This window comes from Giraffa tippelskirchi, chromosome 5, assembly GCF_054371585.1.
Source record: "Giraffa tippelskirchi isolate mGirTip1 chromosome 5, T2T-mGirTip1v1.2.pri, whole genome shotgun sequence".
Lineage (NCBI taxonomy): Eukaryota > Metazoa > Chordata > Mammalia > Artiodactyla > Giraffidae > Giraffa > Giraffa tippelskirchi.
In genome coordinates, this window is record NC_137279.1 from 46,977,700 (window position 1) to 47,002,774 (window position 25,075).

General features: G+C 43.1%; 1 protein-coding gene across 1 annotated transcript in view; it reads left to right on the forward strand.

Annotated features, from left to right (window-relative positions):
- Positions 1-25,075, forward strand: part of KIF26B (kinesin family member 26B) — a 516,204-nt gene that overhangs the window by 246,619 nt on the left and 244,510 nt on the right. The window contains exon 4 of the mRNA XM_081486872.1: positions 4,419-4,588. Coding sequence (XP_081342998.1) covers positions 4,419-4,588 — 170 coding nt within the window. The remainder of the gene's footprint in view (positions 1-4,418; positions 4,589-25,075) is intronic.

A 25,075-nucleotide genomic window follows, 5' to 3' on the forward strand; every position in this document is an offset into this window, starting at 1 on the left:
AGTTATGCTTTAGGCCAGCTGTTTTGTGGATTATGTTTGCATACAAAACTGATGGCCAGTGAGCCAGTGAGTTGTACACAGGTTTCAAGCAAAAAAAAGTAAATATTGAAGATACAGGAGACTGTAAGAAATGTTAGCATGCATGCATGCCTGCCACAGTACCTGGCACGTACGAAGTACCCAGTATGTGGTTGTTCATGTGAACAAATGAGCAAATGAATTACAGGTCTGAAAAAGAGGTAGCTCTGGATCCCTAAACTATCACAGAGTGGAGCCAGGACACTACACTTCGGTGGTGACAGGGAGAGGGAAAATACTAGTATATCCCAGTAGGCAAACAAAATAGAAATACAGTGACATTTTCAAAAGACCTAAGACTTCTTATTTAAAGGACTTAAGGAAAAATATTTAATTAGATAAATATGAGAAGTAGAAAATAATCATAGCTCAGATTTATTCCAAAAATATGTTTCGGACATCAAAGCATTGTGTTGATCTCTGGGAATATAGTGGTAACCCTTGATCTACTATCCTGGGGCTTTTGTGTAGTGAGAGACCATGTTGTTTGTTGTTTAGTGGCTAAGTCGTGTCTGACTCCTTGCAGCCCCATGCACTACAGACTGCCAGGCTCCTCTGTCCATGGGACTTCCCAGGGAAGAATACTGGAGTGGGTTGCCATTTCCTTCTCTGGGGGATCTTCCCAACCCAGGGATCCAAGCTGTGTTTCCTGCACTGGCAGGAGGATTCTTTACCACTGAGCTATCAGGGAAGCCCCAATGACCTTCTCTTAAATGCATACTAGAAACCAAGGTAAAGATACTGAAGGAAGGAATGCAGTTCTGTAAAACTCCACAGAGGCTGGAGGGAGATTGGAAGAAGGCTTCTCTGAGAAGTGATACTTGAGCTTGGATCTAAAGGAAAAGTAGAAACATTCCAGATGGAGAGTGAAGGCATGTGCAAAGGCCCTGTTGCAAGAGGACCCTGTTTGACAAACTTCAGGGAGGCTGGAATCCTGGAGTGCAGAGATTTAGGGGGAGGCAGTTAGTATTGCTGTAGCTGTTTGTATATTATTTCTGAAAGTTTGTAATCCCTGAAGAAGACACTGGATGTTAATTACAAATAACATGAACTTTTAGGCGGGGAGATCGTATAGCAGTCGGCATTTGGGAGGGTACCCCCTTCCCATTTTGGAACAAGCAGAACCAAACCTAGAGAATGCTCCAAAGGAGCCACAGAGCGAGCTCAGCCAAGCTCTTGGGGGTGTGATGTGACAGAAGGCACATGGTAAAGAAGAGCATGGACTCAGTTCAATTCAGTCACTCAGTCTGACTCTTTGCGACCCCATGGACTGCAACACACGAGGCTTCTCTGTCCATCACCAACTCCTGGAGCCTGCTCAAACTCATGTCCATCGAGTCAGTGATGCCATCCGACTATCTCGTCCTTTGTCGTCCTGTCTTCATCTTCTCCTGCCTTCAATTTTTCCTAGCATCAGGGTCTTTTCCAATGAGTCAGTTCTTCACATCGGGTGGCCAAAGTATTGGCCCCACCAAAATCACAACAGTTACCGTGTCTGGAAAGGGGGAACCAGGAGGAAGGACAATGTACCAGGGACATGGGCAATTCAATTCTCTATATGATTTGATTTCTTTTAAAATGTATTTTATAAAATATAAAATGTTAACTTTTTTTTTATAATCCCTGTCATATGTTGGATCATTATTTGATTTTTTTTCTATATGTGTAAATTTTTTCTTTTAATTAGGAGAAAGGGAGGGAGAAGAGGGGTCAAGGAAAAGAGGAGGGGCTAGTGCTGGCTTTGGAGTCAGAATCCTGGTCTCAACCAACATTCGTTTGGGCAAATCACTTCTCTGTTCCTCAGTTTCCTTAATTAAGAAAAAGAGGATGACCTTGACATCACTTCTTGCTCTAAAACATTCTCTAATTCTAATATCTAAAAGGAACTGAGGGGACTTCCCTGGTGGTGCAGTGGCTATGAGTCCGTGCTCCCAATGCAGGGGGCCCAGGTTCCATCCCCACTCAGGGAACTAGACTGCACATGCCTCAGCTTGGAGTTTACATGCTGCATGTAAGAGTTTGCACGCTGCCAACAAAAGATCCTGATTGCCACAACGAAGATTGAAGACCCTGTGTGCCACAACTAAGACCCGGTGCAGGCAAACAAATAAATTAAAATAAAAGCGACTGATTATTGAGTAATTGTATTTAGAGGCTTAAGAATTGAGTGTCCCATGTCCACTAATCTCCAGTTCTTTAAGAGTTAGAGTTTCTTGCTTGGCACAAGATAGCCAATAGCTCTCTTTTAAGGAGGCCAGTGCATGGAAATTCATTTGCTGAGTGATACTGTGAAAAGCCATGTGCCCACAGGATCCTTGCATTCCTCCTGGGCCAGACTCAGGAAGCTGGAACTGCCCAGAAGCCCATGCCTCTGTGTTAGGCCATCATGTTATTTGCCACACATCCTAGTGTCTTCTCTGTGGGTTCACAGGGCATCTGCAAGGACCGTTCATACATAGAGAGGCAGAAGAATTCCATTCCCTTCCCTCCAAACTTCAGATTATAGCAACATTAATGAAAAGTAAACAACACAAGCAGAAGATCAGATGGTAGCTACAGCCATTGAATGCATTTTGTAAGTGGTAACAAATTACACAACTCACGCAACTGGTTTACTGACTTTTTTTCAGTTGTCTTTGTGTATTAAAAGCAGTGTATGTGTCTCTTAGATTGTAGCTGCTTGATGAAAAGGAAATGGTGCTACGAATTTTGGAGTTTTATGGGGGGACATTGTCCAGGATGGCATCATGTACCACCAGTGCTTCATAAACACATATTTTGTGCTGACAACAGAGTGCATGGCGGTGGCCAGGTCCCTGATTAGTTCAGCTGCCCCCCCTCCAGCCTGCCTCATTGCTCTGGTAGAGTGGCAGTTGGTTGAGGGGAGCCCACACCCCATGGGCAGCATAGGAAGCCCCAGGGCAGTAGTCCCTGTCTCTGCAGGGGACGTCCTCTAGGCCATTGGCTGTCTTTCCTGCTTGCTCTCCAGTTTTGCTGATGGAGGCTGAGTTTCCTTACCATGCATTTAATGAATGAGAATAAGAAAGTGTGTGTTGGCAGAGTTACAACTGAATAATGCCAAGGCTTTCCAAGTCAAAGCATGAATTGAAGCAGAGCAAAGTTTCAAGTCTATGGGGCTCAAGAGTAATCGCTATTCTTCTAATAATGGAAAATACAAATGTTTTATGTTTAAAGGTTAACAAATGGACTCTTTCACTGGCCTTCTGGCTTGTTCAGTTACAAAGTAGAAACTGTTTCTGATCTTTGCCTTATTGCTCTTGTATTTTCTAGGCAATTAGAAACATTTTCCACTCAGCATTTAAGAGGTTTGAACTGTCTGGAGACCAGTTTTTTTTTTTTTTTTTTAAGGAAACTAAAGTTTCCTTAAAAAAAAATAAAAACAACACAAAACCCAACAGTTTTTCCTTTTTGTAAGTAGACTGAAGTTTTAAAGTATCAGGCTTTCAAAACAGCACACTTAGACTTGCCTGCATAATTGTTGCATTTGTCATGGGATTAGCACTTTGCAAAACTATGTTTCTATACAGGTATCTAACTTTGCCCAGAAGTATGGCTCTTCATGGTCTATTATGTGCATTTAGGCATAATGGACCCATCCCCATCCACTAGAATTTGCATCATGAAGTCAATTATCGCCAATAAAATGGAAACTATTTATCTTAATGAACCAGTAGGAAAATTAAGTCTGTTGAAATGGTCTAAACCCTCCAAGAAAAATAAATTTAGTAATTCATGGTGGACTATATCTATTTTTACGAGCTCCTCCAAGTCATCTCTTTGCTGACTGCCTACGGCAACAACAGTAACAAACAGTGTTTTGTATAATTTCTTAGGTTCTTCATTAGCAGGTTCACTTCTCCCTTAATAAAAATGATATCTTTGTCCCACTTGTCTATTTGAGAGCACTGAGGGCCATTCCTGGTAAGAAACCAGCACTAGTTGGTCTTACTGGTCTGGTCTTGGGCTGCAAATAATGTTAATTAACAGCTCCTGCTTTCACCTCCAAATGGAAGGGAGACATAGACGTAATTGAAACTTACAATGTCAGAGGATCATTTTATTCCATTACATTTAATGAAAATGAGGTATACTAGCTAAAATGCAGGAAAATGGCCTCAGAGAAGCCCTAGACACTACATGTAGTGTGTATGTGTCACGTGTCACTGAGTGCGTGTAGGGAATATATTCCTCCCAGTCCCCCCCTCATCCCCATCTCCCCTGCACTCTGGCCTCGACCCCAAAACAGAGATGCTGCCAGTGGTGGTCAGGAAATGCCATGAGCCACAGGTAATGAGCTTGATATCCGTTTTCCTTGTCAGATCTCCCAGCTGATGACAGAGCCTGGCCGGGAAGGCCTGACAGAGGCGGCGCTGAATCGCTACAATGCGGACAAACCTTCAGCCTGCAGCGGCGTCCCCGCCCCGCAGGGCTCCTGCATGGCCAGCGAGACTTCCTCGGGCACCTCGGTGGCCGCGTCCTTCTTCGCCAGGTAAGAGAGGTGTCCAGAGCCTCAGTTCTTTCAGGTGAGCCCACCTGGTCAGCCTCTCAAGTGGACCAGTTTAGCTAAAACACCGGCAAGAGTTTGGGGCTGTTGTTTGACTTCGCTCTTTAAGTTACAGTTTCTTAACCTCAGCTCTTTGACATCTGGCCCAAGCCAGATAATTCTTTGTTGTGAGGACTGTCCTGTGCTTATAGAATGTTTAGCAGCGTCCTTGGCCTCTACTTGCCAGATTCCTGTGGTACCTTCCCTGGTTGTTTTTCAGTCACTCAGTCGTGTCTGACTCTTTGTGACCCTGTGGACTGCAACACGCCTGGCTTCGCTGTCCTTCACCATCTCCCAGAGTTTGTACAAACTCATGTCCATTGAGTTGTTGTGACAACCTAAACTGTCCCCAGACGTTGCCAAACTTTGCCTGCGTCAAGAACCTGCGTTGAGAATACGCGGCTCTAAAGAAGGTCTCCATAGGATGCAGACTTTCGTGGGTGCAGCCCCATGGGTGGTGTTTCCAGATACGTATTCTCATTACAGAAAATGAACTGCTTAAAATTTAACTATTAAATAGATGGCAGTTTTCTTCCTTCTTGACAGACTAGCTGCATAGCTGTCAAACTATCCAGCTAATTCCAGAAATTTAAAAAAAGAATGCTGAGAAATAAAAAAGAAAAGTATTTCAACAATGTTTTCTACCTAATTTTAGCAACACGGCAGAGACAGGGCAGGAGACAAAGGACAGCTGGGCAGGAGAGCACTTCAGAGACTGTCTAGTTTGATCCCATATTTTATGAAAGAGGAAACTGAGGACCAAAGTTAAACTGTGAGGTAGTTTATAGCAAAGCCAGAAATGGACACCAGATTCCTCTGCTTTTTTCTCTGTGACTCATTCTCTGATACTTGGAACTAAACCATAGAAAGCTTTCTGTACCTAAGATTTGTGAGCTCCTCTTCCCTGGCAACTTAGTTGATAAAGAATCTGCCTGAAATGCAGGAGACCCAAGTTCAATTCCTGGGTCAGGAAGATCCCCTGGAAAAGGGAATGGCCACTCACTCCAGTATTCTTGCCTGGAGAATTCCATGCACAGAGGAGCCTGGCAGATTACAGTCCATGGGGTGGCCAAGAGTTGGACAAGACTGAGAGACTAACACTTGCTTTCACTTTCACTTACCTGTAGAAAACTTTCTGTACTTAAGATTCGTGAGCTCCTGAGTCAGTAGCACGTAGACTAAATAGCATCAACTATGAAATCAGAAGACCACTTGGGTTTGAGTTTCTGGACTGCCTCAGTGTCCTCATCTATAAAGTGAGGGTAATACCTATTCCTCAGGGTTGCTCTAAAGAGTAAGATAATTGTAAATTATAAAGTATATGCTATACAAATGATAATTCACTATGGGCTTCCCTGGTGCCTCAGCTGGTAAAGACACCTGGGTTCGATCCCTGGGTTGGGAAGATCCCCTGGAGACGTGAACGGCTACCCACTCCAGTATTCTGGCCTGGAGAATTTCATGTACTGTATAGTCCATGGGGTTCCAAAGAGTAGGACGTGACTGAGCGACTTTCATTTTCATGGGTGTCACTAGAGTGTCAGTAAGAAGGAACATTGTTTGGCTTTTCTTGTTATCCTTAGGAATGGTAACATCCAAAGCACAAATCTGATGAAGGGACTCTGATTAGGAAGGGAGTGAGTTAGAAGAGGAACAGAGACTGGCATCTTGGATTAAGACACGATAAAACCGGCACACGGGGCTTGTTGGAAGACTGGTGTTGAGGTCCCGATTGTTCCTTGGTGCCATGTGTATTGTCCTAGGAACAATTGGGCCAACTTGAATGTATAGGACATAACAGGAAACATGAATGTAATGGCCACCTGACAACAGAGTCCATCATGTTAGCTCTTTCTGTACATGAATTTCTGTGTTGTCTGGGACTACTGTGCAAGCTTACTGAGAGGTCATATCCATGCCACTCAAGGAGAGAAGAAAGAGATAGAACAGAATATGAGGAAATGCCACAAGCATGGAAGACCTCAGGTCCTAGGTAGGCTATTAGAACATGCCCAGAGGAGGGTGACCAAGTGGTAAGGAACTAGGAAGCCATGTCCTGGCAGGTTTATGCTGAAGATGGAGCCCTTGGCTATCTCATGGGCCATCACATAAATGAAGGGATTTGGATGGTTGTATAAAACACCCTATTATGTGGACAGAGGCCAAATAAGACCTAAAGATAAAAGGGAGGGCTCTCTCAGCTCAGAATGAATGAGAACTAGCTCACAATTCACACTGCCCCAGGAGAGAGCAAGGTCCCCGTTGCTGAGGGAGACCAAGCTTGCATTGGGTGACTACCCAACCTCGTTTCTGGCAAGAACATTCAGTGCCCAGATGGGAGTTGATCTCCTGAAATACTGAAATGTCTTCAGTTCACAATCCATCCAGAAATTTTTACAGATTGACTGACTCACAAAAAAAAAACCCACAACCAGAAAAAGGCTTTGATGTAGGAAGAATTAAGAAGCTAGGGGCCCTGATGAACAGTGTTTAGGGAGAACAGTGTTTCCTGCTGGGAGGAAACCAACAGTGTTGTCAGAGTCAGGGAGAGGATGTCAAGATGTGATGGACCTGGAAGGCCAGAGTGCTGGACAGAAGGTGTGTGGAGGCCAGCTTTCACATGGATCAGAGGAGGATTGAAAGAATGGTGAATGCCTGGCAAAGATGGTCTTCCTGAGACTTTTGCTTGTACACCAAGGGTAACACCAAGATGGACCCAAATGAATGGGCCAATGATATTGGCTGGGGACCATCCTGCAGATGATGTTAGTGATAAACAAGAACTCTTGATTTCAGAATTGCAGGGACTTCTGATATGAGCTTTCAAAGAGCTGGGAAGAACTCAGAGGACTGCCTAAATCCTTGTTATTGCTTTCTTTGTGATGAATTTTGATAGCACTTGAAGCTTAATGGTTTAAGGCGTTAAAAGTACATGGTATGTGTTTACTTGCATGTGGGAAGTAGCTATAGCTAGTGGGAAGCTGCTATATAGCACAGAGAGCTCAGCTCAGTGCTCTGTGATGACCTAGAGGGTGGGATGCAGTTGAGGGGAGGAGGCTCAGGAGGGAGGGGCTATATATATATATACTTACAGCTGATTCACTTTGTTGTATAGCAGAAACTAATACAACATTGTAAAGCAATTTTATATGTACATATATATATAATAAAAAGGGATCAGGACTAATGGAGATGTAATCTTGCATGCCATAGCTGGGTGATCAATGTTCATATAAGGAATACTTACATATAGATATAGGAAATATAATTGGTTCACTACATAAATTAGCAAAATAAATCATCTTTTAAAATAATTTTTATTGGAGTGTAGTTGATTCACCATGTTGTGTTAATTTCAGGGGTACAGCAAAGTGAATCAGCTATATATGTATAAATCATCTTTTATTGAAGAGGGAATTTAACATAAAATATCATCAAATAAAGAGACTAAATATTTCTTTTAAAAAAACTACATGATGTGTGTTTAAAGGGTTTGCATTATATAGTGAAGGGGAAGTACCATGTGAAAAAGAATAATTCTTTAAATAGATATATATATTTATATACTTTAAATATGTATATAAATAATGAATATATATTTGTTCCCCCACACCCATTACCCTTTTTGCTCTGCTGTTCTCGTCAGTAATAGTTGGGCCTCATATCTCCAGGAAGGGAGGCAACATACTGACAACCTCTCTGTCACTGATGGGGACCGAAAGCAGAAGGCTCAGTCATCTGCCCAAGGTCCACACTGTCAAGAGAGAACCAGGGATGTACCTCACATTGTTGGGTTCCCAAAGGCCCACAGGAGAAGTCAAAACCAGCTGGGCTTATGCTTATGTCAAACAGTAAACTGAGTTTGCGTCAGATGAGCTTTTTGTTTCTGCTGGAGCAAAGCTGTGTGAGGTGATGGTAGAGGTGACTTTTAGTAAGGGTAAAATCTGGATCTGTCAGTGGTGCCAAAACTGGAAACACATTAGTGTTTATGTGGAACACAGTAAAGTTAGGCTTTGTGTGGAAGAACGGGAGCATCTTTCCACATCGAGTCTGGGGGCAGAGCCAGCTCCTCGAATCTGTGCTCACCACTTTTCAACTCTTTCGTCTTGACCGTGTGATGGACACACCTCCCGGAGTCTGCAGGGCTCTGCACTCTGCACAGCTCCTCCTGAGCACAGGGGGACCGGCCTTCAGGGACGGTGCTGGTGTCCTTTTCTTGCACCTAGGAGTGCCGCCATTTGCCAAATATGTGGCCAACCCTGGCTGACGTTTACTGAGCGCTCAGTATGTATCACTCACTGTACTGAGCTCTTCGTGGGCAAAATCTCCCTTAATCCTCAGAGTAACTTTGTGACGTAGATCCTGCCACTTTCCCTGTTTGATGAGCGGAGAAAGAGGTGTCCTGAGTCAAGTCTCCAACCCAGAGCTGCTCAGCTGAAAGTGGCAGGGCGGGGAGTCATCCCGTGCCTTCTCACTTGTGAGCCTTGTTGCTGTTCTCTGTGCTAATAAGTAGGCCCAGTAAATACTTTACTGCAAGGTTTTCCCACTATAATCATGAACTGATGATCATTGCTGATAAAACCCTAGAAGTAAGTGGGCCCTGCAATCAGTTTGAGAAGATAAGCAGAACAGCGACAAAACCTCAATTTGTTGAGGGCTGCAGATGTCTACTTTTTTTTTTTTCTGTGATACAAACCTTTCTTTTAAAGTGTTTGTAGAGGTCCGAGTGGACCTTGTTGCATTTCAGATATAACAGCTGTAAAGTAAGAATTCCAATTCTGAATAATACTTTCGACCAGGGTTGCCCCCTCGTGTGGTCTCTCAACGGCACATACTTACTGGTCTGTGGTAGGTGTGGAAATTCAGAGGAAGAATTTAGCAACTTCTGTAGCAAGTTGACAGGAGTTTTATGCCTGTTGAATCTAAGAATTAAAAAGTGGGGCTTGAATGTAATTAGAAATAAAAAGAAACAAATGATTCTTTCACCAGATAGTTTCAGAAATGTGGCTTCAAAAAATTGCATCTGTGTGTGTGCTCAGTTGTGTCCGACTCTTTTGCAACCTCATGGACTATCGCCCGCCAGGGTCCTCTATCCATGGGATTTTTCAGGCAAGAATACTGGACTGGGTTGTCATTTCCTCCTCCAGGGGATCTCCCCCTTTCAGGGATTGAACCTGCGTCTTTTGCATTGGCAGGTGGATTCTTTACCACTGAGGCACCTGGGAATCCCCTGCTTTAGAAAATATTGACGCCCAAGTAGCTTGTCCTTCTGTATCTCCCTTGCCAGAATTTCTTTAAATATGAACATTTTGGTGGACTTCCTTTGCTTCAGAATGTCAGTACCTTGCTTTTGGAAAAACCCTTTTTTTCTTTGGAAAAAGTAGTAACAGTGAAACAGTGACAGCAGTATTGAAAGTATTAATAGTAATCATAACTAAAAAAACAAAGCTGAGTGTAACTGATCATCAGGTTGGTTAATTATCATGCTTTGAATTTTTCAAATGAGGGAATCTCCTTTGCATTGTGATTCCCATGTTAATATGAAGTAGTGAAGCGAGGTGTAGATTTCCCGTTTGTTGACTCTTTACTTTGAAGAAAGATTTACTTTTAAAAAATTTTTTTCATGATCTTGTTTCTTCAGTTTTATTGAGATGTGACTGACATATATTACTGTATAAGTTTAAGATGTGAAAGTGAAAGTGGCTCAGTCATGTCCAACTCTTTGTGACCCCATGAACTATACAATCCATGGAATTCTCCAGGCCAGAATACTGGAGTGGGTAGCCATTCCCTTCTCTAGGGGATCTTCCCAACCCAGGGGTCCAATCCAGGTGTCCCGCTTTGCAGGTGGATTCTTTACCAGCTGAGCCACAAAGGAAGCCCAAGAATACTGGAGTGGTTAGCCTAACCTCCAGTTGATCTTCCCGACCCAGGAATTGAACCGGGGCCTCCTGAATTGCAGGCAGATCCTTTACCAACTATCAGGGAAGCCCCAAGTTTAAGGTATACCACTTAATTTGTGGTATACCTTACATAATTTGTCTTACATGTATTGTGAAATGATTGCTGCATAGGTTTACCTAACACCTATCACCTCATACAGATACAGATACAAAAAAAGAAAAGAGAAAAAATAATTTTTCCCCTTGTGATGAGAACTCTTGGGATCTCCTCTCTTAACAAGTTTCAAACATGCCATACAGCAGCGTTAACTATAAGGGGAATCGGAGGAAAGTCGTCAAAAGGTACAAACTTCCAGTTATGAGATAAATACTAAGTACCAGGGCTATAATGTACAATATGATGACTGTAGTAGAGATTTACTTAATTATGTACTTTGTGTTTTAGAAGTATGAAGTGCATGAAACCCTATAAAAACTCTTAGGTGAATCCTCAGCATTGAAGGTTGAGGTAGTGGAATCCTAATTTTAATTTGAAGAGCAGTGAACAAATTCTGGTTGATGCCTAGAAATGCCAGGAACTCTGGTAAATTAAATGAATCTTTCAAGTGATCTCATATCTTTGCATTGATGTTCGTTCCCAAATAACCTGACCGATAATCGTATTGTTGTTGTCTTAAAGCTTCTGGAGGATTTTAATCTATATTCAGATCAAGTATTGGAAAAATAGTGACAATTGCCAGATATCACATGAGCTTTGCTAATACCAGTTCAAGTTTGGCAGAACTGGTAGTGGAGTTGGTGAGCATGAGTTTTCAGACACCATTTCTTATTGTAATACTTTTTTATTTACAGCTTTTACCTTTACTTCACAACCTTTGTAAGACCGTATGTAACTTTTTACCAAATTCAAATGAAAATTTCAAGTAAAATTATATAAAGGGCATTTCTGGTTATTAATATTTTTCCATTTCTCTATTTGCTTAATATCAGTAAGTCCTTTAAATCTGTTTTTGTAGGTTTTATTTGTTTCAGATTACTGAATGCCTTCTCCAGTACTCTGGCCTGGAGAATTCCATGGACCGTATAGTCCATGGGGTCGCAAAGAGTCGGACACAACTGAGCAGTCTTCACTTTCGCATACAGTTTCACATCCTTACCATCTGTCTGTCTGCTCATTGTTGGACCCACCATATTAGTTCGAGTTTCTCTCTCTCTTTTCCTCTGTTTTTCCAGTAACAGGGTCCTTTTGTGATTATTGACTCTCTTATTGAAGATTCTAATCTTTACACAGTTTTCTACTGTTGATTAAAAATACATAGCTCCTGGAACTTTCTGCATAAATTTTTATGTTCACCTCAATGTCGGATTGTCCTCAAAGTTGTTTTGTAGGGTCCACTTGCTCTGTTTTCTCTTTCTGGCTTGCCAAGCTGTTTCTCATTTCCTTTTGCTAGCTTTTTACCTTTTGCCAGAACTCACTCTTGTCTTAGGGATGTTATTATGGTCCTGTCCATCTCCACCTCTTGTGCAATTTCTTCCATCTTTGTTCTTAGACCGTTCTTCATATCACCTAATGGCTTTTTCCAAGCCCCCTTGTCATGCCATTGGCTCTTAAGACCGACTTAACCAGCATCCCTTTGAGGCCGGAGGTTGCTGTGGCATTAAAACCTAGACCAGCTTGGATCCTGGATCAGGGGCTAAGCTGAGCTGAGTGGGCTGACCTGGCTTTGAGGCTTTACCCTCAGACGAGTCTCTGTGTTCATCACCCCAACCTCCCACACCCTTCCATCACAAGACCTGCTCCTAGTACTCTGTGAACACGTGCTGCTGCACACACAGCTCCTCCTGCTACAGAGAAGGTCCTTCCTACAAGCCATTTTCCACATTCTCACTGACAGGCAGCTCAAATAGTGCCTTGTTTGAGCCAGGTGCAGCAGACGCTTTTCATATATAATCTTGCACAGTGAAGGCTTTCTTTAGTTCCTGGACGTGCTGACACAGAGCAGTAGTAGTTGGTTATTTGCAAGGAGCTTATTAAGTCAAAGAAGGATGAGAAGGAGTGTGAAACTGCTCATGGTTCTTCTGTTCTTCCATCAGGTACAGTTCCCTTAGGGATGCTTGCATCTTCCATTATAAATACATCAACAGTTATTACCAGAGAAGAACTTCTTAAACATGCCACAATTGGTCTCAGGTGATCCAGGAGGAGAAAAATGGAGCAGGATGCACAGATCCGACTCTTCTCTTGCTGATTCTTTGTGGAGACGGGGCAGACTTTCTGCCCCCAATTTTGCAGATTAGAAGTTCCTTTCCAGCACCATGTCCATTACAATAGAATGATAACTTTACAAAAAACAAACCAAAACAAACAAACAAAAAACGAGAGGGGCTTTTAGGAGCTCATTTTGTGGACTTTCTCTTGATGATTATTGTATTTTTCTGTTTTGTCTGCATTGACGTGTGCACCTTGGTCTCCTCACTTGTTCTAGGGTCTCACTCTGACTCACTGTCTATCCCTTTCCCCTTTGCTCCCATTAACTCTCCTCCTCCCCCACTCCACTTCCCTGTCTGCCTCTTCCACAGCTCCCATGGAAGTGGGGCTGCTGTTGACCCTTGTATGGAATACCTGTAGTCAGGACCGACAAACATAATTGTGCCATTTGCTCTCTGGCTCAGACTCGACTGGTCGAGCTGTGGTGCCTCTCACTGAGGTGCTCCATCCATCCAAAGCGACATCTACTTCTCGACTGTTCAAAGATAAGGTCTGAGCTTGTATGGCACCAGCCACTCCTGCTCCTTCCTTGGGGGCTAAACCATGGTGGGGCAGCGATCTTTGAAGGCTTGAAGTGGGAACCAAACACCTATCCTCTGAGTTTCTTGTTTATTTATTCCTGTCAAGTCATAGCTTTACTTAGAAAAGATTCCATGGACTTCTCAGAAAAGAAGGGACTCATGCTCCTGTATATTGATGCAGTGAATGTTTAGGAATCATGGCTATATGAATATAGTTTCGCTTGAACACACAGCAATCGCAATATGAAAGGAGAACACGAAGTCAAATGTGTATTTAGCGCCGTCAGATTTCAGTGGTCCCAGGAAATAGTTCAAGGTATTTGCTGCATGAAGAATTAAATCCTTGATTGTTTATGAGAGACAAAGAAAGCACTGAAGAAAAAGTGGCCACGATTCTACACTATTATCCTTTGTGTTTAAAAAAAAAATCCTAAATCACTTTAAATATATAACCCTAACACCCAGTACCCCACCCCAGCAAGCTTCAGGACTGTTCTGTTTTGAGGTGTGCAGACTGTAACAGAAATGGAACTCATGGCTTGGTCCATGCCATTCTGAACTGATGGTCTCTACTAAAGAAAAAAGTGGTCAGTGTTTGCCACTCTTCCCATCTCCTGCCACAGAGAATATTTGAGATATGGCATTTTCTGACTTAAACGAGTCCTTTGTTTGATGGATGGCCAGTTGGGGTGCTGGCAATCAGCTCACAACATCTGGAAATCATTTGTAGAGCTTTCCCTCAGTTGAAAATCCAATTCATGCCTTGATGTGGATGTTAGAAGGCAAAGCGGTTCAGTGAGACTGAAGGATCCTGGTGATTCTTGTCAAATATTCTCAGGGTTAGGCATCCTGGTTCTTATTGTATAATTTGAATGTCTTTTCTACTCATGCAAGGGTGGGGGAGAGGAAGAAGAGTATTGGATAAAGAAAGATGGAGTGGCCCGTGGTTGAATCCACAGTTTGCCACTGACATTCTGACTTTTAGGCAAGTAACTTAACTTCTCTAAGCCTCAGTTTCTCCTGTTAAACAGAGATCATCTTATCTACTTAAACGAAAATGTGATCATACTTTGTAAATGTCATCTAAATCCTAGAGATGATGTTAAGCTGGCATTTGCTATGTGCTGTGCTTAATCGCTCAGTTGTGTCCAACTCTTTGCAATCCCATGGACAGTAGCCTGCCAGGCTCCTCTGTCCATGGGATTCTCCAGGCAAGAGTACTGGAGTGGGTTGCTATTCCCTTCTCTAGGATTTGCTATGAAAAGGATGAAATTCTACCCTCGTGGGAAATCCAATGAATTCTCAACATTCTCTTTTGAGCAGGCAACTTGTGTCATGCCTACCTTTATATTGTGCTTACATGGCACCTTGTAATCCAGCCTAATGACTACCTAGGGACCTCCATGGTGATTGTAAAGATCCAGCATCATGCCTCCGAGCAAAACTGCCATCACAGGGGACTGAGGACCACAACTGGCTCTTAAAGCGTCACCTGGAAAGAATGAAGCGCCACTGGTGATTGAAAACATCAGTGATGCACACAGAGAGAAATTCTGTCCTCTCTGATGGGGCTCCAGCTAGCTGACTACACACTTCTAAATCCTTCTTTTTGTAGTTTTATAGTCCTAGCAAAACTCTCAAACAATAAGAAAGAAAAATAAAAGGAAAAGAGGATGAAAGGAGCAATTAAGAATTCTATGACCATATACCTTGGTAGTGATTCACGGCTGGGGAGTTGGAATTCTGCCATGACACTGACAATGAAAATTAACCAAACAGGAAATAAAATAGAAGTAAAAGGGAAATATTCACTCTCTTTGTTAATACCCTCAAGATTTGAACTGGGAGCTGAAGAGGGAGGATTCGGTGGCATGGAGTCGATTAAAAAGAACAGTAGAATGACCTGTGTCCTGAAGGAGAAGATGGATGGGGAGAGGACACAATTTTATCTACTACTTATTTCAAAAGTGTGTTTCCTATTCTGCACTTTTGCCCCCACCCTGTTTGCAATACCCCTGTAACTTGTTCTTTCCTTCAGTACTTTACTCATTTCAAACTAATAATAGCCTATGTTTATTGGGGGTTTCCTATACACCACATCATACTTTGGGTTCTTTACATGAATTTAAACTTCAAAAGTCTCCACAAGTTGGCCTTCTTATCATCCCATTGTTTAGATGTGGAAACTGAAGCACAGAATGAAGTAACTTGATTGCAGTCAGACAGCTAGAAGGACTTCAGTAGGTTATCTGATTCCAGAGACCATGAGCCAGAATGTCAGCTCCATACAGGTGGGGATCGATATTTGCCACTTTGTTCTTGGTTGAAGCCCTAGTGCCTAAAAGAACATCTAGGAAATGTTTGTTGGACGAATCAACAAATGCTCTTAGCCACTGTGCTGTCCTGCCTCCAAACTCAAGACAGGTTGTGATGGGTGGGCATTCATGCAGTCTTGACACAAGGATGATCAGTGAGACCAAAGCAGAGAAATGAATGCAGGGCACATCACTGAAGCCATAGGGAGAAATATTTTGACCAACTACTCTATCCTTCTAATTTTGTTGCTTACTAAAATATTGCTTCCGGTCTCATTCGGAGTAAAAGTTAAGGGTTTTTCAGTGATTTGTCAGGCTCTCTCTACAGCCTGGCCGCCCGGCTCCTCTACCACCCTCCTCCTTGCCTGCTCTGATCGAGGCTCCTGACTTCCTTGTTTTTCCTCAAAAAGTGCCAAGACCATTCCCTCCTCATAGACTTTGCTCTTTCTCTTTCCTCTGTTCTTTTTCAGATATCTTCTTGACTCAGCCCTTCTTTCCTTCACATTTTTGCTTAAATGCCACTTAATGGCAAGGCCTTCCCTGACTTGCCTACTTAGGATCACAGATATTCAAGGTCTGCATCTCTTTTCCCACATAATACTCTCTTCTGAATATTTACTGAATGAATGCATTTCAGACTGAAAGGGAGATGTGCTGCTAAGTCTCCAGATGGTCTTCCACTGAATGTCTTTGAGAAGTTTACATTTTTTTCCCACTAAATTCAAAGCTACCTGCTTAGGAATTAAATTATTCTTTTAAATTTGGGATGCTTGGGGGAGATAACATTGTGACAAAGCACGGGAAAAGGCATGGTTGGGAAAGTGAGATTCTTATTAAGCTTTAAGTACCTGGTTGTCTTTTCAAGAGGAGGCTTTGCAGATGTGGGATAAGAGGTGCTGCCTGGAACAAGAAACCAAAGAAAGAGTTAAAGCAGAGGAAAGAGCTGTGAGTTATAACTCAGGCACAAATGGAGCGGGGCTCTCCATCTTTCCTCCTGGCTCGTTGAAAACCTGTCTTTTCCTCCCTTGAATAAACCTCTTTGCTTTCTGTCCCAGGCTTTGATTTATTATTTTAATTCTATAGCTGTCCTAGTGAAGTATGTAAAGCATTTGGGGATAAAATCATGTGGAAGACATTATAGAAACTAAAGATGTATTATCTTACGTCATCTTAGGTAGAGGCTCAGTGTGCCGAGGAATTGTATCCTTGATGAAAACACCAATCGGTCTGTGGCATTAATTGACTTAAGAATTGGCTCCTCATTTAGGGTATAGAAAGTGGAATTTAGGGAATACTGTTATAATCAGTTGGTGAGAAATAGGTAATACCGAAGGCTAAAAGAGATCTCACTGAAGCCTCTGCTTTTCATAACTGAGAGATGTCCCTGAAGGTGAGATTTTTATTTTCTTGCCTCTACAATGAAAATAATGAATTTTTTTTTCCTTCTGTCTGATTCCTAATGTGTAGATTTCATGAGAACAGGAACTGTATCTAATTCCCCCTCTGCATTGAGCATCGCCTAGTACAGAGGAGGAGCTCAGTACATGAATGTTGAAAGAATGAGTCAACCATGCTTGAAAACTTAGGTCTGTCTTGCTTTTCAAAGGAATGAATTACTTAAAAAGAAACTGTAGGATTGTGTAGCCACAGAGTTATCATCATTCCAAGTACTAATATTAATGATAAATAATTCTGATGGATAAAAAATAAATGGAATAGTTTTCATGATTGATTTCAACACAGTTAGGTTCAGCAAGACACTATTTCTGATAATCATCTTTTTATTTAGTTGATGCAAAAAATGATTTTAGCATCACCTGGTAATTAGATGCCTTTTTTGGCACCTGGTGTGCATGTTCATGAAGTACCCTGGAATTCGGGAGATATAATTTCACAAGCCTAGAAATAATGGACTGTGGCATTTTCTTGGCATCCTCTGATACCAAAGCCTTAAGAGTCCATAGTTTGTCCTTTTAAACCCTTGCAAAGGAAAGAAAAGGGCCTTGGCAGTAACAAAGAAAGAGGAAATTCTCTCGGGGTCTGTAGTGAAAAGGTTGTAATCAGCACCAGGCAAGCCACTTGGAATAAAAACATGAGAAAACAGAAACCATCCCTCAAAATTTATTCCCAGTCTTTTAGGCACTTCAAAAAATAAATGTGGTTCATTTTTCTGAAATAAATTTTCATCTATTATTATATCTGTCTCTTTAGTACTCAAAGTGGCAAGGTGGCAGAATATTCCTGAACCTGGCTGTACAGGATTTTAAGGGCACTTTCTAGGGATGATAAAAAAAACCCTAAACAATCTTAAATCCCTATGAATGCTCCCACCTACGAGTGTTTTAAAATCAAAATAAGACCTTGTTACCACCCTCAAGGACTCAAAGCATCAAGTTAAAACTGAGAGAGGTAGAGAAAGAGCCAAGGATGACCAAGCAGCTGGTCTGACCCCCACTTCCTCCACAGACCCTTCACACACCATGGGCTCCAATCCCCCAGGAATTTACCAGATGCATATAGCTGGCTGTAGCAGGTACTGTTGGGCCCCACACCCTTCTGCTCATCATTTTCTGAACCAAACCTTGCAGCTCCCAAGGTCCAGGACTTGTGACTACCTAAGAGTTTTCTCTGGCTGCTGGCATCCACTGCCCTCAAGCATGGACAGGCCTGATAGCATGGAAGTAATCCTATTGGAAGCACCTCTCAACTAAGGCTGACAGGAGCTGGTGGATAAATACCTGAGCTCCCCTCCCCCTTGGCTGGCATAACACTGAGGCAGGGTCTTCCCTGTCTCCCTGATTTCCTAAGTTGAACTGAGCCCCCGTTGCCCACATCAGCAATTTGCTTGATCACTTCCTCCTGCCCTGTCTCATTTTCCCACTTCCCTGCACTGCTTCCTAGAATCACCCTCCAATTAAACCCATCAGCACTCTCATCCTTATCCAGGGATGTTTCTAGGGAAAGCCAGCATAAGATATTGGCAATATATTCCCATTCATTCATGCATCCATTCAGTGGCAATTCATTCATTCATTCATTAGGCATTTGGTAAACCCATACTCTATGCCAGGCATTATATCAGACACTGAGGAAGACAAAAAGGCAGCCACTCCCATCAGGGAGCTCTCTGTCCAGAGGGGCAGCCAGTTCCATTGCTGAACAGTTATAAACAACACAGGGCTTCCCAGATGGCTCAGTGGTAAAGAATCCACCTGCTAAAGCAGGAGCTGCTGCTGCTGCTGCTAAGTCGCTTCAGTCGTGTCCAACTCTGTGTGACCCCATAGATGGCAGCCTACCAGGCTCCTCCGCCCATGGGATTCTCCAGGCAAGAACACTGGAGTGGGTCGCCATTGCCTTTTCCGAAAGCAGGAGACATGTGTTCAATCCGTGGGTCAGGAAGATCCCCTGGAAGAGGAAATGGCAACCCACTCTAGTATTCTTGCTGTGATAATCCCATGGACAGAGGAGCCTGGCAGGCTGCAGTCTACTGGGTCTCAAAGAGTTGGCCTTGTCTGAGCATGCTTGTCTGAGCATCTATAAACAACATGGAAGTCCAGGACAGAGCAGTACTTGAGAACTCTCAGTATCACTCTCCACAAGTCTTCAGGTTATTTGGAAGTTAACAGTGACTTTACAGCATGTATTATTATCAGAAATTGTCTTCTCCATCCATTTCCTGTCTCTTCTAGAATGTAAGATCCATCGAAAGAGGCACTTGTCTGTCTTGTTCCATCATTACAGCCTTAACTCTTAGAACGGTGCTGGGGCCCAGTCAATATTTGGTGAATGTGTCTCAGGAGGGTTAGGAGTCTGCCGTGGAGAGTTCCTGCCAGCCTCCTCCTGTCTCTCCTGGGGGAGCCCACTCGAATCCCAGGTCACCCAGTTCCACCGTGAAAGCTGTGTCTCCAATGCAGAGAGAAAGCCTGAGCTCAGGGCAGGTGAGAAAGAAGAAGTGCTCCCCGTCCTGCCCAGTGCTGTGCCTTGAGGGTGGGGCCTTCTTTCTGGTCACTTGGAACTGAGCCCTTGGCCAAACCATGCACCTGAGGTATGTGTTTTCCTTTAACATAAGAGGGGAATCTGCTTCATTCAGAGTCTGTTGACTCAGATGTCAATCACATCTTCACAGCAGCATCTAGGCTGGTGTTTGACCAAACAACTGGGCACCATAGCCTGGCCAAGTGGACCATCACACCTGAAATCAATGCTCAGTTTAACTTGAAAATACTTTCCTTCCTGTGCAATTTGCCAGTCATCTTCTGAGACCCCCGAGGTTTCTTCTGGCTCTGGTTTCTTAGCACTGGGGCTGTGAGGATGAGCCTGCTGGTCTTCAGGAGGTGTGCCTCCTTCCCTCCCTCTGCCACGTCCCACTGTCATCCTTTGCTCCTCAGCGTCCCCATCTGTGGACAGGTGTAATTCAATCCTTGTCTGTTTTAGATCAGTTGGAGAACTCCCATTTCACTTACTACTTAAGATGCTGAGCATTTTGTTTTAGCTTTCACACTAAAGAGAGAGAAAATAAAAATTTATATCATGAATCTTTAGGCTTCGCCTGTGGTCCTAATCACCAACCACAGCCTCAAAGTCCTGTGGTGGTGGATTTGCTACTTTGCATGTTCTTTATTTCTTTTAAAGCTAGGCACACAAGGAAGATTGATTTATGGAGCTTAGATCCTGCTTAGTTGGTGGGGGGTGGAGGGAAGCTGCAGTAAATTTCAAAATCACTAGTATTTCTTTGCACGTTCAGGGGAAAAAAATCCTAGCTTACATCTATTGCTACAGGAGCTCATAAATTAAAAATACCAAGTGTATTTCCTATACACCTGGAACTTCAAAATTACAATCTGTTCATTCTGATAGCCCTCTTCACAAAAGAGGCATGGGGGTGATGGCTCAAACAGGATTTCCCAACATAGCTTTGATATGCAGGCAATGACTCACCCATGTCTTTTGACCTTTGCTTAAAAAATATTTCAGGATAAGGGAATTACTTACCTGAAGCACACACTCTAAGAATTTGGTCCCATTATCTTTTTCCTCTGCTGCTGCTGCTGCTAAGTTGCTTCAGTCGTGTCCGACTCTGTGTGACCCCATAGATGGCAGCCCACCAGGCTCCGCCATCCCTGGGATTGTCCAGGCAAGAACACTGGAGTGGGTTGCCATTTCCTTCTCCAATGCAGGAAAGTGAAAAGTGAAAGTGAAGTCACTCAGTCGTACCCGACGGGTAGCGACCCTATGGACTGCAGCCTACCAGGCTCCTCCATCCATGGGATTCTCCAGGCAAGAGGACTGGAGTGGGGTGCCATTGCCTTTTTCCTCTAACTTTTATTTTTTCTTACTTTCTCTTTCTCTCCCTTTCTGTCTTGGGTTTTGGTTTTGATCTGTTATTTTACATAAATTTCAAAACAAGTCTAACGGCATCAGAAACAAAACACAGGAAAGTCTTCTTTATTTTCCATTCTGTTCTGAGCCATAAATTCCTACACACACTCAAATAATACACCCAAGAGGGCTGGTAGAATGAATTTGATTAGCCTCTTAAATGTTTTAGCACCTGCACACCACAACACTTCCAAGGTGGGGAAATGATGTTTCCTCCTCTCCCTAAGGGATTGCTTGTTACCTGGGCCATGTAGCTGCTGTATGCCACTTTATTGAGGTTAAGATTGAGGAGCCCTGGTGGAGAAAGAAAGTCCCAAAGAAGTACAGGTACAGCATCAAGGCCTCATTTTTTTAAAGTTTTTTTATTGAAAAATAGTTGATTTACAATGTTGTGTGAGGCCACATATACTTTTCCTTCTCAATTTTGTTCTTTCGGAACCATGTTTACTTTTTTGTTTTTTGGTTTTTTTTGAGAAAATACATAAAGGGGAAAGAAAGGATATACTTTATTTAGATTTTCAGAAAGCCTTTAAAAATATGTCATACTTGCAACCTAGAGGGGTGGGATGGGGTGGGAAGGTGGGAGGGAGACACAAGAGGGAAGGGACATATATATACTAATGGCTGATTCACATTGTTGTATGGTGGAAAGCAACACAACTTTGTAAAGCAATTATCCTCCAATTAAAAGTAAACTTTAACAGATGTCATACTGGAAGCCATAGACATGAACTGTGGTGTTGGAGAAGACTCTTGAGAGTCCCTTGGACTGCAAGGAGATCCAACCAGTCCATCCTAAAGGAGATCAGTCCTGAGTTTCATTGGAAGGACTGACGATGAAGCTGAAACTTCAATTCTTTGGCCACCTGATGCAAAGAGCTGACTCATTTGAAAAGACCCTGAAGATGGGAAAGATTGAAGGCGGGAGGAGAAGGGGAGGACAGAGGATGAGATGGTTGGATGGCATCACCAACTCAGTGGACATGAGTTTGGGTAAACTCCGGGAGTTGGTGATGGACAGGGAGGCCTGGCATGCTGCAGTCCATGGGGTCGCAAAGAGTCGGACACGACTGAGCGACTGAACTGAACTGAACTGACTGAGACATGATTTTATACTACCCTGTCCCCAGTCTTTCACTCTTAGGTATTTACTGAAGAGAAGTTAAGGCATATGTTCACACACAGACTTGTCCATGAACGTTCACAGCAATATTATCATAATAACCCCAAACTGGAAACAACCCAAGTGTCCAATGAATAAATAAAATGTGGCATACTCATATAATGTAATACTACATAATATTCAAACTATTTATATATGCAACAACATGGGTGAGTGTCAATTATAGTGAGTGAAAGAAGCCAGACTCCCCCACCAAAACCAAAAGATTACTATGGTATGATTTCATTTATATTTGATTATAGACAATACAAACTAATCTACAGTGACAGAAAGCATATCAGTGGTGGTCTAGGAATGGGAGTGGGGAGAAAAAGATAACAAATGGGCAGGAGGAGACTTTTAGGGGTAATGGATGTCCATTATCCCATGATGGTTTCCCAGGTGTATACATATGATGTGTGTGCTCACTCAGTCGTGTCCAACTCTTGTGACCCTATGGACTGTAAGTCGCCAGGCTCCTCTGTCTATGGGACTCCCCAGGCAAGGACACTGGAGCAGGTTGCCATTTCCTTCCCCAAGGGATCATCCTGATCCAGGGATTGAATTCAAGTCTCCTGCATTGCAGGTGGATTCTTTACTGTCTAAGCCAACGGGGAAGTGCATACATATGACAAAAAACTCACCAAATTGTATACTTTAAATGTATATCACTTGTTGTGTATGACTTATACCTCACTAAAGCTAAGTAATTGAGTTCTTTTGGGATTAGAGAAAATGTTTTGAGATGGAGAGAGAATTGTCTTCATAAATGAAAAGGTGGGATAAATGATCATTTTCTCTAGAAGAAAAAGGGTTAATAATAGCACACCCCTTGCCCTCCCTTGCACACCCCTTGCCCCCCCCCTTGCACACCCCTTGCATGTTGAACAAGACTTGTTTAACAGTTTTTTCAAGGTATGGAGATAAGAAGTAACATGGGAAATTTCCAAATTTGTGCATAGGGCTAAGTTCTTCCATGTAATAAAATATCATCAAGGTAGAATGAACAGGGGAAGAAATGAGCAGAGGCAATCTAATGAGGGCAGAAAGAAGCAGTTCAGGTGAAATAATTCAAAATCTTCTATGAGATGGAGGACTCAGAGATACTAATGGTAACTGCAACAGGAAACATAAGAACCTCGTTGCCTGAAGGTTCAGTCTAAGATTACAACTGGAAAACCAACAGTAACAAAATTTGTTGGCCATTATCACAGAAAATATTGGAAACAAAGTGAAAGGTGTTGTCTTACCCTTGGACAAAATAGAAATTTGTTTGAACCTAGAAGTTCTTAGGAAATTTTGATAAGTACACCTTAAAATATAAGAGGGAGGCAAAAACCATTGAGGGAGTGGAGGAACTTCCGGTTGAGAATAGGCGGTTGGAAGAACTCCTCACTCTGGAAGATGCTGTGTGGGAGGGAATCAGAGTAACTCATGTGACATGTGTATAGATTTTGCATTAAATCTTGAGTTAGGTCTTAAGATGAAGAAGAAACAGCGTCAGGGAAAAATAAAGTGAACTGTCTCCCACATCCCCAGACACGGTACCGACTGAGACTATAAATCTGCAGGTCCAGATTCATTCACAGATGGTAGGCTGATTGGGAGCTGTTAGCCAGAGCTGGGAGGTGGGGAGTGAATTCCCAGCTTCAGATGCTGTGGGAGGTACCTGCCTCTCGTGTGCAGGAGGAGATAGAGTTCTCAGCTCAATGCCTCAGGCCTCCAGGCCAGTATCATGGCTCTTCTAATCTATTTCTTTCCTACAGCATTTTAAGAAGTGGCTACATTATCCTGAGTATTTTATCAAGTAACAAATCAGCTGATGTAAATGCATAAAGTTGGCTGAAAGCAAGCCAGGATTTTGAAGCCCCTTCGGCACATCTAGGTTGGGCACACGTCACAGGCTTATCCTTTGGAGGCAAACTCAGGGGCAAGTTGGTGTAGAGTGATTTCTGGTATCCGGTGTTTTGGACGTGAATGTCAGCATAGCAGATGCTAGACAGTCCCCCCTTGCACCTGGATTGTTTCATGCCCAAGAGGAGGCAAGACAGGAAAGAATAAAAATCCCAATCAGCGCAGTGTCTCAGAAAGAGGACAGGTGATGGTCTGGCGTCCTCTCCTTGGCTTCACGTGGAATTGCAAAGTACTGCTTTGGGACTGTGAACTCCAGCCATCTGCTTGCTTGGATCCCGGGGAGCAATCCAGCTGGTATCTGCCGCCCTAATGAAGAAGGGCACGGAGCACAGAGGCCCTGCTGTCCGGTTCCTCACCAGGATGGAGCTGGGCTTGGGAAATGGTGAGGATTCACATTTGAAAGTGAACATGCAGGAAGTCTGACAGCTCCCGGAGGACACAGCTGCCAGGTTTCCTTTGTTAAAGAAACAGAACGCGGTACAGTTTAGAAAAAAAGTTGACTTTTTTCAAGATGTCTACACCTCAGCCAAAGGTGAATGAAAGAGCCTTTCTCTGTTGCTGGCTTCTTGTTTGTTGTAATCATAGAATTTTCTGGTGCTCATGACCATCCGTGCTTCTCCGGCTTCCTCCTTGTCCTCCTCGCCACCGCCTATCTGTCGGCTCCAGGGAGTGGGGGTTCCAGTCCACTTGGCTAACCGGCATGTGATTCCAACGGTAATGAGACACATGGGGAGACCCCAGGAGAGGAACAGGAATAGGTCGTCCCTATATTTTTATGTGGAGATTGATAATCAGGGCTAACAGTCTCAGCAGAAGGTGAGCAACACATTAAACAGAGGGGAAAAGATAATAAAATATCTCCTGCTGCTTAACAGTCGCTGGGCGGATACGTTCCCTGGAACTATCCAGCTGTTGCACTTGATGGCTCATAAAGCCTTGGTAACGTCCGTCAAGGGCCTTTTTTCTTGGT